This window comes from Coenobita brevimanus, chromosome 40 (assembly GCF_032717465.1).
Source record: "Coenobita brevimanus isolate Jiangsu-jjx chromosome 40, ASM3271746v2, whole genome shotgun sequence".
Classification (NCBI taxonomy): Eukaryota; Metazoa; Arthropoda; class Malacostraca; order Decapoda; family Coenobitidae; genus Coenobita; species Coenobita brevimanus.
This window is the reverse complement of record NC_136993.1, coordinates 59,343,377-59,358,715: the sequence shown is the minus strand read 5'-3', so window position 1 is coordinate 59,358,715 and position 15,339 is coordinate 59,343,377. Positions and strand designations below refer to the sequence as shown.

The 15,339-nt window shown below is 39.8% G+C and overlaps 1 protein-coding gene across 1 annotated transcript in view; it reads left to right on the top strand.

Moving 5' to 3' along the window:
* LOC145397141 (uncharacterized) overlaps positions 1 to 14,732 on the top strand; it is a 93,660-nt gene extending 78,928 nt beyond the window's left edge. Inside the window, exons 11-14 of the mRNA XM_080270338.1 lie at positions 7,313 to 7,450; positions 7,669 to 7,858; positions 8,451 to 8,663; positions 14,562 to 14,732. Of these exons, the coding sequence (XP_080126464.1) occupies positions 7,313 to 7,450; positions 7,669 to 7,858; positions 8,451 to 8,663; positions 14,562 to 14,732 (712 nt within the window). The remainder of the gene's footprint in view (positions 1 to 7,312; positions 7,451 to 7,668; positions 7,859 to 8,450; positions 8,664 to 14,561) is intronic.
* The last annotated feature ends 607 nt before the right edge of the window (positions 14,733 to 15,339 follow it).

Here is a 15,339-nt window from a genome sequence, read left to right as displayed (position 1 = left end):
ACATAAATTAAAGTTTTAAGTTCATAATATAGTCGCTAGAATACTATTATAGAGAAAACAGTGACTGCCACACCAACCAATTTACATATTACTTTCTTGATATTAGACATACACCTCAAACACAGATTGAAGCTTCCCTCGTTAAGCAACACTTCTTACTAAAACATACATGCCTAGGACTTATTTGAGACACACTCATGATCGTTTCTCGGTATGCAAGTAACACCAACACAAAAATTTCTAAAACTGTCAACAGTCTAAATAGTTCATTACAATAACAACGAATTAAGCCAATCCAAAATGGGCCCCCATCCCTTATCAACTTAAACATGAACAGACTTTAGAAACAAGCACACACACACACACACACACACACACACACACACACACACACACACACACACACACACACAAGGAATGGCAGATGTTAAACTAAAACTAGAAATTCAGAACATCAACATAAAGATAGAAAAATACTTCACATCCGATATAATACGAATATGAGAGGCAGACACTATCACGAATCAGTGAAAGACAAATTCCAAACTTGTAATTTGATGTTGCATCACCCCCTCAACAATGATGTGGAAAACGAAAAACTCCCCAACGCTGCAGTCACACTCACAGACTCATGCATAAAAACATCGCCACCACAAACATTGAAAGCCTACATCAAAACAGCATCCTTCACGAACCAGAAGCAGACATCCATCTCTCAGAATTTAACGTGTCCAGGGAGGCACATGTATACCTGGCCAGACTACTGTACATTTTACAGCCATGACCCTTCCCTGTCAGAATCCCAACAGAAAATATAATTCACAAACAATCCAATATGCCCCCATTTCAGTGCAGGCGTCCCACATGAAAACACCATCACTCCCAGCAAAATCTCAACAAAAGTCCTCAAGGAGTTATCAGCTGGGGTGCGTGGATTCCTGCAATCCATTGCATTCATTTTCTGATGAGCCTTGGGTGGCAACAACAGCAAAGGCAACAAAAACAACACATGTATGCAATATATGCAAACATCCACTGATTAACTCTATCTTCAACAAAATACTTATGATAATTTTAGGTGTAGGATAGGCCAATTGCCTACCACATTTTTGGAGCACATAAAGAAACAAATTATGTGGACCAGTTGATTTACTGTCACATTGGTAATTAATAATCCATTTCCATATCCAAAGAGACGCATATGGTTACACTGTGAAAAGACTGTTACAAGAATAATTTGGTTTAATTAGTCTCCATTTGCTATGTAGGTGGAAACTATTGTCTTTGCGGGTATTATTAGTCTTCGCCTGCGTAGTAGGTGGAGACTATTGTTTTTGCTGGTAACATTATTCTCGCCTCAGAGTCTCGCAACGATTCCAGGAGAACCGTAGATTGCACAAGGAAGCTGAAGAACCCAGGTTATGTGTCCTGGCATGGGCCATTGTTCATAGAAAAAAAATCCAAATCTCCCCAACGGGGTCAAGATGATTGTAAGAAACAGGAGCAGACACATGGCATTCTTTGACACCTTTGTCAGATCCCTTGTTGATGTTACACAAGAAGTTACCTTGTGGACTTCATATCTTGTTTATATTGCACATACCTTATCACAAGGTAATGCTTCCTTATTGTGGGTACACAATTAAAATACGAAACTAATAATTGTTATTCCGGCCTCAGAGTCACCCGACGACCCAGGAGAACCGGAGACTGTGCAGGGAATCTGAACGGTCGAGGTTATGTATCATGGCATGGACCATTGCTGATAGAAAAAAAATCGAAATCTCCTCAGTGGGGGCAAGGTCATTATGAAACAGTGGGTGAAGACCAGTGACTGTCCATAGGACAGTAACAGAGTTATAATTATGAATGAGATTCTCACCGGAGTTTAATAAATGACCAGAACTATTATTTTCTTACTCTGTACATAATAATAATAATAATAATAATAATAATAATAAAAGCCTTTTGGGGTTTGACTTTTTTTTTTTTTTTTTAACAGTATTTGCCTCAAAATGGTTTTCTAATGATTCTCGTGCACTGCTGCTGTAATACAAAATATTCAGCCTCATCATCTTTCTCTCCTTTCAATTTATATATTTCTTTATTTTTTCTTTAATAACCGATATTTTTTCCATATCTTCTGAAATCCAGGTTAGCTTATTATTGCATTTATTTCCAAGGGCATTTCCAATTTTTGTTAGAAATTAATTTAATAATGAGTATTTCCTACATTTCTTCAACGTTTTCTACCTGCAGTAGCTTAATGCAGACAGTTTTGCCAAATTTGTCTACTGTACTATTGTGGTGTCTTTTTTACGAGTAGAGGCTATTTTTTACTGATCTTGGAACCTATGTAAATTTCAAACCTGGTTATATTTTGATCGATGTTACTTAAATGAATTTTATGTATCAGAGTTTGTTGTTAGGGCACGGCCGAGGATATTACTCACACGAGGTATTGTATTCACTAAGTTAATAATGGGACATCTACCACTTCTAAATGCTTCTTTCCTTCCTTACGTCTTCATGAATTAATCCATTCAGAGTATGAACTATTGCCCCCTAAAAAACTATCCATGAATTATCTATAATAATGCTTTCAGTACCTAATATGAAGGAGCAAAGAGTATGGAGTGCCAAGTCCGAATTTTATTCTCTTCTATATAGTCTTTGACGTCTTGCTAAATTTGCTTTAATTACCTAATATAAGCAAGCAGACAGTACAGGCCAAATTGTTTAATTTTCTATATACCTTGTGGTCTTTTCACCACGTTCTGCAGATGGGATTACACATTCTTCTTCCATCAAAGCGGATTTTATTTCGCGATGGCGACTCCAATCATAACTCCCAGCTGGCTGAGCTTCTATTACCCCCTGAGTGGCCAAGTATGGATAGGTGTTCTGGCCTCTACAGTTGTTGTTTGCATGCTAATTTTAAAGGTAAGAAATAAGGTTTGTCTGTTATTTACCTGGCCCCTTTTTGTTGATGTACAGGAGATGTGTGTGTTACTGCTGACCTCTTTTTACTTGGTGTAAGTTGCAATCATGATCTTCACCCTAGTTGCCCATACTCTGTTGAGGTATAAGCTTTGTGTGTTACTATTACTATTGATGTAAATTCCTGATTAAAATCTTGCATTACCTTGAAAGAAAGGGAGATTACTTTCTTGGCTCAGTGGTAAAGTCATGCCACAACTTACAGACTCCAGTTATACTCGTATTTTGCCGCGAGCCTACGGTCGTTCCGGATCCCCCCTCCCCCAGATGGTTATCTAAACGCCTTCATATCTCAGCTACTAGACTAAACAGAATATTCAATTGAGGACAATGAGTCTCAGCTCCTCTTCATTCTCCCAGTGCAAGTATTCCTAGGCCTCTAGCTCAAGGCACCAAGGAGTATGGAGATTTGGAAACAAGATTAATTTTTGCCCATCGGCTGTGTTAATTGCTTGCACTCCCAGTACAGGTAGCCAGCTGCATCTGATTTCACTAGTCATTGCACTCAATAACACAGTCACGTGTATGTGTGACATGCTAATTCGCGTGTAGACAGCTTATGAGAGGTTGAGGATACAGTGGCTTGTGAGGGGTGTAGTGGAGTGGCCTGCTCATTGGGGAGATGAGTTAGAGGCTATAGTATGACAAAAAATACGTCTAACCCCGACTGCGTCTCAAGAGATGACAGGTGGCCTGGCTTAGAGCATGCTTTGGGTTACCCTGTGTCATCGGATACGATAAATATTCGTGTCGGTTTCAAACCATAGCAGGAATCGGATGCATGATATCAGATCATCCGAAATTTACAGAACATCCCTGATTGCGTGTGTTATCCACGTCACCAGCAGTGTAAAGGTAAACACTACACAGGGCCAGTGACCAAAGCTCGGCCAGGGCAGTGACTAATTTGGTAAGGTTTGTTCTGTCTTTACTTATGAAACAGTGTGGGGTGCGAGTTAAGACATGGCTGGCAGTGTGACTCAGATGCTGATGTTCCTGGTTGAAGTGGCAGTGTCATTGCCATTACATTCCACAGATGAGCTGTAGATTTCAGTGTCCAGTATCCTCAACCGGTACTATCAATGCTTCGCCGTCATGTGGGTGTTGTGTTCGAAATTCACCAAATTAATCACTAGGGCAAAATGAAATAGGGTGTAAAGAAGCCCACATTCCCAAGTTTGTAAGAGACGTACCTAACCTAGTAATACTGTATGATTAAATCTAGCACACCTGACAAGGAATCTCGACTAGGACATTGGTTATTTGTTAATTTCATTATACATTGACATATCTATACTTTGTTCTTCGTTAGCACAAGACCAAACACCTTCACGACTTCCTCCACAAGCATTTCCAAACATTACTGGTGGATGGTAAAAGTAAAATATATATATTGCAAAGTAAACACAGCATTCCGGTGGCACAAATAATTTGTAATACATACAATGGTACTACTACTACTACTACTGCTACTACTACTACTACTACTACTACTACTACTAAACAATAAGTCATGACGTTAATGATAACAATCTGATCACTTGTTCCGTGGGGGCACCCAACTCTTCCAAAGGAAGTCACGAAGGCTCAAGACAAGTTTGCATGTTTATAGTTACAAATATTGTGACATTATTCATAATTATATAAAACTCATCTACATACGTTGCAACAGGATAGATTTTTAAAGAGAGAATAGTTTGACTGAATCTGTTCAACTTGCCCTTGACTGTATGAATATCATTAATTTGGCTAGCGTATGCATAGTGTAATGTCAATACTTCCTCCAAGATAGCAACTCATAAAATCAGAACATTCTTGGGGGCAAAATATTTTCGTAGGTAGTCACATAGTCAGGGATCTACATAATTTCCAGGAATCTCGGACCATCAACCAATCCACTGTATCTTGATGAATTACCAAATAGCCTTGATGTTTGTTTATCTTTCACGAGCATAGTAGCTGAAAAGTAATGACAGAATATGATGTAAGTAAACAAGAATCCTATTAACGATAGTATAAGAAAGCTATTATTTTTTTCAAAACCTGGCACTTTCCTGTATTTGTTGGCTAATACCCAGTTCTATAAAGCTCTTTTAGGAGCATAGTTGCCCGCCCGAAAATTAGTATAGAAAATATTAACTTGTACCACAACATTACACTTTCCCTTCTGTGGATATTGCCTTCCCCTAAAGCATAGGGCTTTAAGCTGTGAGAAAAATCTCTGTCTCAGTGACATTAACATGACAGAAAATCCTCCATTTAACAGTGACGGGGTGCAGTTCGGACCGCTGTAAGTAATGCACTGCCAACACTGAGTGATGAATTCTATTCGTAGATCACATAGCAACAAGCATTTTCAGGTGGTGTTATTTTACTTACTGTTTAAGCAAGGAACGTAGTATAATAAATAACTAATTTTGCAAGGACATAGTGTGGCAATACAAACGAATTCGATGAATCAATAATGCAAATTTTATAGATTTTGAGAGATATCTTGGGATACAGATTACGGGAAGCAAAATGTGGAGGACGCGTCACGGTCGGCTGAGCACAGGGTCGGTGGTGCTGGAAACAGTGGGCTGCCTGCTGGGCCAGGGACTTTACGGCCGCGTCTCAACCAGCCACTCAAACCACATACTAGTCGGCACCTGGCTGTGTTTCGGTGTGGTGATTAGTACTGCATATCGTAGCAGTCTCATCGGCTCCCTCACCCTCCCTAGGCTGCCACCCAGACCTGAAACGATTGTGGAGCTCATCGATGCCGTGGATAAGTAAGGCCTTACCCAGCTAACTGTGGTTTGTAGTATACTTTTAGAAAATGTTTACTGAAAACGGAAATAAGGGAAGATGGGAAAATACTAGGAATGGTTAGGAGCAGTGAGTGGTATATCTTTTTCACAATGTATTTACTAAATTCATTTTTCATCCACATATGCCAAGACTTTCTAAGGAATCCTGATTAACTCTCAGAGAATAAAGACAGCCTGGATGTGCTGGTAGAAATAATATTTTATGAATTATCACCTAAATCTGGTCTAGCAGATGCCTATAAGTACTCGCACTGACATTCCTAAACACACACACACACACAAACACACACACACACACACACACACACGCACTAGCAATACTACTCACCTTCTCAAATAACCTCATTCTGTACGAATGTGTTGTAAGCTAAATCAATAACATGACGTAAAAGACAATGAGTTTGATATTTTTCCCATATGGCAGTATACAAATTATTCAACACTTATGATTCCTCTAGCTGTGACACGTTAGCTGTAATGAAGAACAATATCAGTACGCGCATCTTACTATCGTTATTGTGCTATATGTTTATCTTGGCTGTCTCACGTTGATGCCATACGTTCATCGACTTTGGGAAACATCAGACAGTACTAAGTACCATCCTCATGGAGACAGCTGTCCTCAAAAGCGATGTCATACTCGCAACACCTGCAGAAAGTATATAGGAGACAATATAATACACCATTTAAACACTAAGACAGTCGCCTACTTTCTCGAAAACAATCACTGTGTGTAGTACACCCTTCATGTATAGGGAACGGGATTATAGATTCAACATTTGTTAACATGGCCGAGCCAGTCGAATTTCATCCCATCAACTCTCCTTTCCCTTACTCCATTCAGCTTCGCATTATTTGCCGAGGTTGCAGCATATATTGAAGGGCTCTAAGAGTCAGGCAGTATATGGAAGATACGACTAAGGCAAGTGGAAAATGTAGTGTCAAAAAGAAGTTTGATCTGGAAAGGGAGTTATTAACGGAAATGTAGCTAAGTCTCAGAGTTGTCGGCAACAGTCCACCACAGGGCCCGAAAGTGTACACCAAGACCACTCACTCAGTGTGAACAAAACACAGTAAATGATAATAGTTGTCTGACTCGGTCCTTTAATGGCTACGATGGATACATATTCACCATAACTTAAATGAGGGAAGTGTTTGTTTTTTTGTCTCAAAACGCTGCTACGTACTCTTATTCCAAAGGGTCAGGTCTTTGGGGGTCGTGTACAAACGAACTCAAATGACTTTTTTGCGTCTAGTAGTTATTCTGTTATATTACTACTACTTATTATCGAGGACTTAATATTTATATTTTTCTTGTTGAACTCTGCCTTATTAGAGCCACCTAGTAGTAAAGGAGTCAGTTAAAGCTACAAACAACTTCTCCAGCACGAAAAGTATTCCCTTAACGGACTGAACTCGTCTGAAATTAGCAAAACTGTAATACAGGAATACATCGTCGACTTTTCTGTATTATCACAGTCAATTATGTTTTCTTTCCACAGTATTACGATGGAAAAATATGGCGTATATTTCAAAGACTTCTTCTCTACTTCTGAATCGCCCACATATCGAGTTTTGGGAGGATTGATGCACTTGGGAGGCAGTCTTATCGACGGACTTAATGCTGCTATTAAGAAAAAGTAAGTTTTCAATCTTGGTGATATCTTGTAGCAACACTGGAGGAAAAATGGTTCTCCTCTAGCTGGCTTATGTTTCTTATAACATCTCGACTAGCGATTTATTTTTCTTAGTAGCCTACTGTTCATTACTATACTGACTTACTAATCTTAATTATATAAACAACTCTCAATCTACATACGTGTCCAGTGTTTTGATGTCTATCCTAATATCACATCAGAAACCAAGCTCAATTAGGCAGTGAGCTGAATCTACGTCTCATCGTGTCCAAACAATTCTCTCGCTTAGACGGCACCTCCCCAATGTACCTAGGAAAGGAGAGTATGATGAAGCTCGTGATCGGCTGGCCAGTTACACACGACGCCCCGTACAAACCTGCCATGGACAACGTTTTGAGGTATATAGTGCAAGTAAGTCTAAAAGAATTGTGCTTATCTCTATCCTTAGAAATTTTATTATTAGTTAACGTATGGTTAGCAACTTCCACTTGACAATATCTTTACCATTTTATTGTGACAACTGTTATATTCGTCTTAGGAGCAGCCTGTTTTAGTGAAGGCTGATATGAAAAATTTATCTAAACTCCCCTTGACGAAAACCCTACTAAGTAAATTTACGTCATTGGACTCAGGTGTTTAACTTGTTCATCACAGGAGGAAACACCAAGTCAATAGCCACCTTACCTGTAGAATATCAGACACATTTTTAATTAAGCTGTTACTGAGTGTGCATGGCGTGAGATAAAAAAATGGTTCTATGCCCAGGTAGACTTATGCGCATGCGTTGTGTATTGGCGAGCAGCTGCGCTAATGGTCTCCTTAATGTGATTCATGAACTTAACCACATCAAACTATAGGGAAACACTGGCTCATGTTGCTCGTGAACGCCATATACTGATTAAACTACTTGATCCAACTGATTTGTCTTTGTCATTAAACTAATATAACTGAATAATGTGCTTTTATCAAGTGGATTTACAAGGTATTTGTTTTGTGTTCTTAGGCTGGTTTGTATGAACAGTGGAAAAAGGAAGAACTGGCAGCCGCTGCTCGAGACCAACGCATCAGACAGCGAGAGGAACTGAGAAATCTTAAAAGGGAGGGAAAGACGGAAAATGACAGTCATAGCACAAAGTTAAGGAGTCTAACGCTTACTCATGTTCAGGGCCCACTGTTGCTGCTTTTACTGGGTCATGGTCTAGGAGGAATAATCTTTGTTTTAGAGAAGTTTCTGTTACCTAGAACATCGTATCCTTGAACCCATCAATAAAATGACGCCCTTTTTCATAAACTGTTGCCAGCTCCAAACTGTTTTACTCTATATACGAAAGACCTCTGGTACAGAAAGGGTTATTGAAGGTTTCATCTATCCCTTCCACTTCGAATTTCTTATATTAATAACCAAATCGTCTAGAAACCGGAGAACGAAATAGGAAATTCGTCACTAGGTCAAAGGTATTAAAGCTCTCACTTGTCTACCATCAGACGGTTATATTCAGCAAAGATTTATTTTTTTAGAAAAGGGTTAATTTCTCCACTATACGAAGCCACCCCTGAATTTAACAAGAATAAAAGACAACAGGCGTCATAGTGTTGGAAATCTTCATCCTCTCTGTTCGGTGACGAATTTTATGGTTACTTGTTCTTCCACCTCGATAATTATTTTATTATTGAACGAAAATTTTTTCATGTCCTCGAGGTCAGCTGCAGCCATCATCAACATCTTCACTACTGAGGTCCTTTCCCAGGTTGAATTGTATCATCTGATTAAAGCAACAAAAATATAAGAGATGCATGTAATCCACAAAGCCATGTTGGCTTAGGAAAAGAAACATTGTAAATGGTTTGTTATTTTTAGACGCAATAATACAATGCAAATTCACCCGATAAGAAACGTCACAACTTCTTCTTTTATAGTGTTATAAAGGGAGATTTGCCAGTTAGGTAGTCTCGTACCGTCGAGACGTTTCTGGTACCGTAAGTTCCGGTACGAGTCATCAGAGTTGCCAGTTTGCTTGTTGTTTGTGGGCATAGTTATTTCGTAAGTTAAACATTCATTTATTTCTATGCTCTTTTTCTTTATAATGTTTTTTTTTTTAAGTGATTGTTTGTTAAATTATGTAGTTTAAGTTTGTATGGTAAATGATTTATAGTGTTATGTAATGTGAGACAACTCTGTACGTTTTGATGTGTCTAAGTTGGCAACTGTTATTCTCGTGGAATGTAGATCAGTCTAGAATAATGCAAGCTTATATAAGTTGGGGTAGAGATTATTTCAAGTTTCGTCAGGTGTCAAGTCAGTTTGAGTGAAGTGCAGTCGGTTTTGGTGTAGCGCAGTGTCAGTGAAGATTGTATATTTTTGGTATTTGTGAAAACAGTGGCAAACAGTGACGGGTTATTGAAGTTTGTGTTATTGGTACTTGAGAAAACAGTGAAGTGTCAAGCACTAAGTGTAATACCTGTGAAGTGCTGTCAAGCATTAAGTGTAATAGCAGTTAGTAAAGTGTGTATAGCTCCAGTGCTTGTGAGAACAGTGAAGTTGGAAAGCACTAAGTGGAATTACTTGGTAAATAAAGACAGTGAATTTTAAGGAGTCAGCGTTTATTTTCGCCTCAGCTGATCTTGTGTACTGCACACCTGAAGGCTGACCATAAGAAGAACAACTCGCTGGGCAACGTCCTTCCTGTACTGTACTACTGCTGTTGGAGCCTGTGGCAGTGTGGGAGTGGAGATGTAACAATATGGAAGAAATTTTGTGTCAATATGTTAATTATTCGATTACTAGCAATAGCTTTTTATAAACCCAGCAAGACTTTATGGATACCCTGTATTACACAGAAGGGAAGAGGATAAATCTGGATGTGAGACATACCATTGGCGCACTGAAATTTCACTGTATACCACATATAAATGACTGTGGGAGGAGCAACGTTTGTCACATTCAGTTGCATAAAAAAATAAAAGACTTAACAATGTGTTCCATATGACGACCAAGAGTCAGTTGTAGCATTGTTTCATTTACCTTATCTTGATTGTGATTTTTGTCCACAGTGGCACCAGAAGAAAACATTGTGGCTCTGCATCCTTTCCTACTATGACCTTGCAATTTATGAGTCTTCTTGTGCCCATAACCGAGGGAGGAGAGGGGTCGAAAGGGTCGGATGCCCCCTCCCCCCCACCTGCCTAAAGGTTCACTTTATCATGGTCAGGATTTAGAAATCAGTGCAAAAAGGGTCACTCTCCATTGTTCAGAAGTCTTGTACTGTTTCTCAACGTTATTTATGCATACACTCAGACCTCCACAGCAAGCAGGTGGCAGACCTTTGACTAGCCGGCTGCTAGGCAAGTCCAGATTCAACCAAGAAGACACCCCCCCCCCTTTCGAAAGTCTGGCTACGGGCCTGTACATTCAACTCTGCAATATAACAGATTTAGGCAAAGCCTAACTGCAGTGAGTATTGTGTCAGAGAGAATATATGAGAAGGTTAAATGGTGTGAATGTGATGTCAGCTGGGGCAGAAACCTGAAGGTATTGTACTTTAGTCGGCACACCCTGGCAGAGGGTCCGACGTGATATTAAGTCAATAGTTTATTTTATGTAAAGGCGATTGGTTTGGGGGGTATGCAGAAAAGGAATGCAGTGCCAGGAGACGTGACACTAGCACAGGTGAAGAGTCCTGTGAAGCAGCTGAAAAATGGGAAGGCAGCTGGGGTTGATGAGGTGTATGCAATGATGATTAAGTGTAGTGGAGAGAGTGGAATGAAGTGCTTGTTGGAGATATGTAAGAAGGCATGGATGAGTGAAAATGTGCCAGCAGAGTGGAAAAAGGCTGTGACTGTACCCCTGTACAAAAATAAAGGTGAGCGAAGTGAGTCCAAGAATTATCATGGCATAAGTTTAATGAGTGTCGTAGGGAAGGTATATGGAAGAATTATAATAAAGTAAGAGAGATATCAGAAGTCCTAGTGAGTGATGAAGAGGGTGGCTTTAGGAGTGGCAGAGGATGTTTGGATCAAATATTTGCAGTAAGACAGATAGCATAGAAAGCTTGAGAGAAGGACCATAAGGTGTTTATGGCATTCATAGATCTGGAAAAGCCATGACAAAGTGGACAAAGAATGATTGTGGAAAGTTTTGCGCATGTACGGTGTAGATGGTAAGCTGCTAGGTGCCGTCAAGAGTTTTTATGATGGTAGTGAAGCATGCGTAAAGGTTAATGGGCATCTAAGTGAATGGTTCACGATCGGTGTGGGCGTGCAACAAGGTTGTGTGATGTCCCCATGGTTGTTCAATATATATATATATATATATATATATATATATATATATATATATATGGATGGGGTGATGAAAGAAGTAAAAACACGAGTAATGGAGAAGGGGATGGCGTTGGTAATGAATGGTGATGGGTGGAATATCTCAAAGTTTTTTTATGCTGATGATAAATACTGCTTGCAAATACCGGACAAGAACGTGGTAGGCTAGTGCAGATGTTTCCTGATGTCTGTGAAAGTCGTGCCTTGAGAGTAAATGTAGAAGAGTAAAGTGATGGTTATTGAGAGAGAAGGTGACTCCCAGTGCAATGTTACAGTGAATGGAGAGAGACTGGAATTGGTGAGAGAGTTCAAATACCTGGGTACTGTGATAGAAAAGAGAGGAAAATGTGCAAAAGAAGTGGAAAGTAGAGTGACACAAGGAAGAAAAGTAGCTGGTGCAATGAAAGCCTTGATAAGAAACAGGTTTGAGTGTTGGAGCTGCACGAGGCTTACATAAAGGAGTGTTAGTTCCAGCTTTAACATAGGGATGTGAAACTATGGTGTGGCATGAAAATGAAAAGTCAAGAATAAGGGCAGTGGAGGTGGGACTGCTAAGGAATGTATGTGGAGTACAGAGGGTGGATATGATACGATATAATATGATTTGGGAATGATGTGGAGTGAGGAAGTCGGTGGACACCAGAATCGAAGAGAGTGTACTGATGTGGCATGGTCATGTGGAGAGAATGAATAACAATAGAGTGGTGCAAAAGGTACAGGCCTATCTGAGCGAATTTGAAAGAAGGAGGAGGCAAGGTAGGCCAAGGAGAAGGTGGAGAGATATGGTGGATGAGAGTGTGAGGAAGAGAGGTTTGGAAGTCAATGAGGCTGGGGAACTGACAAGACATCAAGCTGGCTGGATGAATGTTGTGAGAAGTGCATGATCAGGGTTCTGGCAACCATTTTGAAGGTGGTAGCGTCCGGACTTACTCTATCGGATACGTTTTTGTTAAGCTACAGAACGTGGTGAATGTTTTTGGCTTATCCGATAGAGCCAGGATTCCGGGGGCTTAAATAATTAGTGAATGAAAGCGTGGACCATTAGATTGGGCAAAATTTGGGCTGTCTGGACATTGCTATTCCTCACCCTGCCCTAGGGTGGGAAAGGAGGTCCGGATGGTGATGATGATGATATTTTATTGCCACTACCATCTTACCTAAATCAGCATATCCTTATCTTCCTCTTACGGGGGTAGACTGCTTTTGGGGATCACTTCTGAAATTTTAGCTTTCAGCTTAAAGACTGTCATTGCATAATCTATAGCACTACAAAAATGTGCTTAGTTTTTTTCTTTTGTTGTTTTTAATAGCGAATATTGTTTCACATCATATTTTGTTATATTTATTTATAAATATTTTCACATTTTTTTTATTTTTTGCTGAGTCATGTTCTTGTTCTCGTAAATCAAGAGAGCAATCTAATGAAACCAGTGGAGGGAGGTGACCGTGTTTTTGTTACCTTATTCTATAGGTTGGATATTTAAATAAAGTCAAGCTGTGTATGTGTGTGTCTGTCTGCGAGTTTGTTTATTCCATTTCCGAGAATAGTGACAGATATCGACCTAATTATTTTTGCATTAGATCAGGGTAAGAACAGGGAGTGTCAGAAAAAAAAGGCAATCGCGTGCGACAAGAGGGCACGAAACTGTCGGAAATCGCGACAAGTGAAAATATAAGAATCCGATTTTTTCGTTTTTTCGATCAGAATTGGTCATTCTGGACTCTGTAACTGTATGGGAACATGGATAATGGTATTTGCATACATTTGGTGATGGATAGGGTATTAGTCCCGGATTTTTTTGCAGGCAAGCACTAGTACAGTATTTTCTTTATGTATTCAGTACCTTATTCTATGGTTAATGTCACTGTAAGTATTTCCCTTGCCTTTTTTTTATCACGGAGTTTAGAAGATAACAGTACAGCAAAATCTACCCACCCAAGGAAAAAAATCAGCAGACTAGTTTCTCCTTACAAATGAGATTATATGAGTTAAATTTGGTCCATAATTAATATGTAAGTGGTTTTATAGGACAAGGAAAGTAGTTTTCAGAAAATGTATGTCACCTTTTTAGCATTGTTTTGTATTCTCTGTCAGTGTTTTTACCCCTTCCACCCCGGAGGGGCTCGGGTGTGGGTAGTGTTTTCACTCGATTTGTCTGTTTGTTTTTCTGTTTGTCTGTATGTCTGTCTGTTAACAACTTTATGTAAAAACTACAGGTGTGATTTTGACTAAAATTTCAGGGATGTTCGGCTATGACCCTCCGATCATCTGACTAAATTTTGGCCTAAACTCGGCCAAGGTCCACAAAGCAGTTCCAACAAATGTTAAAAAAAAATAATAATAATTTTAAAAAATCGGTTTCACCATAACTCCTTTAAAATTCGTCACATCGGTATGAAACCCAAACCTAAAGCTGCATCTTTCAAATCTACATCCAATAGTATACCTCATTACATCAGGGGGGTCACCCCCCCAATTAGCTGTGGGGGTTCAATGTCAGGTGGGTCTGGCCTAAAATTTCAAATGAGTTTACACTCGTCAATTTTTACCCGATTTACTCGTAATTTCATATGTGACATCTTTGACTAGATATCCTGTTCCATTTATACATCAGCACTAAAATGACTGCCGAGGACGGGTTTGCTGTGCCTTGGCACTGCTACTTGTTTTAGTGTGCTTTGTTTTGGTCAGGATCTCCGAGGGGCCTCCCCCTACTGGACAGCAACCACGGCTCCCACCCTACCTAATAACTGGTCCCACTGGATGTTACCACTACCCAAAATATAATCTTCCCAGGTAACAGGGAAAAAATCCATTGCCCAGGACTTCTTTGGCCACTCCGTCTTATGGCTCATGTCTCCTGGTGATCCCACCCTGCCTATTTCTGTGCATACCAGCATTGCCAGGGACCAACGGGGTTCGCCACACCCCGTCAGGGATGACACATGCCGGGCTTATTCTTCCTAAATCTGGGTCAAGGTGGAGGTCTTTCACGTTGCACATTTTTTCATAGGTAGAAAGCCTGTGGTCGTGCATTGAGTACAAGCATAGAAAAAAAAAATCCATGACTTTTTTTTGCCTAACAGTACAACAACTTCACTTGTGTTTTAGTAGATGCATAAAAATCTCAGGATATCAACTTTCCTAAATTGCTTTATAATTGACATTGGGCCCTCCAACTGTGGTTCACCCATGTATTCAATTAGATTGTGCTAATTGTCAGAATGGAGAAGCCCTAAACAACGAGATTACTAAAAATTTGGACGAAATTGTTTATCATAATAGCCATATCAGATATATGCAGTGAGGCAGGGTATCGCAGGGCAGGATATGGTGGGGCATGACATGGCGGGAAAACAAGGTAGACATTATTCCCGATGACAAGCTATATTTATGTTGTTACTAGTTTCATAAGGCAATAGACTGTAACACCAGTCGAACAGGGAGGTTCTCCCGAGGTGGATGGCAAACTGGTGACAGGGAGAGCTGGAGCTCCCGTTTCACCAGCCCTCAGGAAACTGTTCCTGGCCATCTTTCTTTGCTGAACATTTTCAATGCTTTCAATAACATAGAG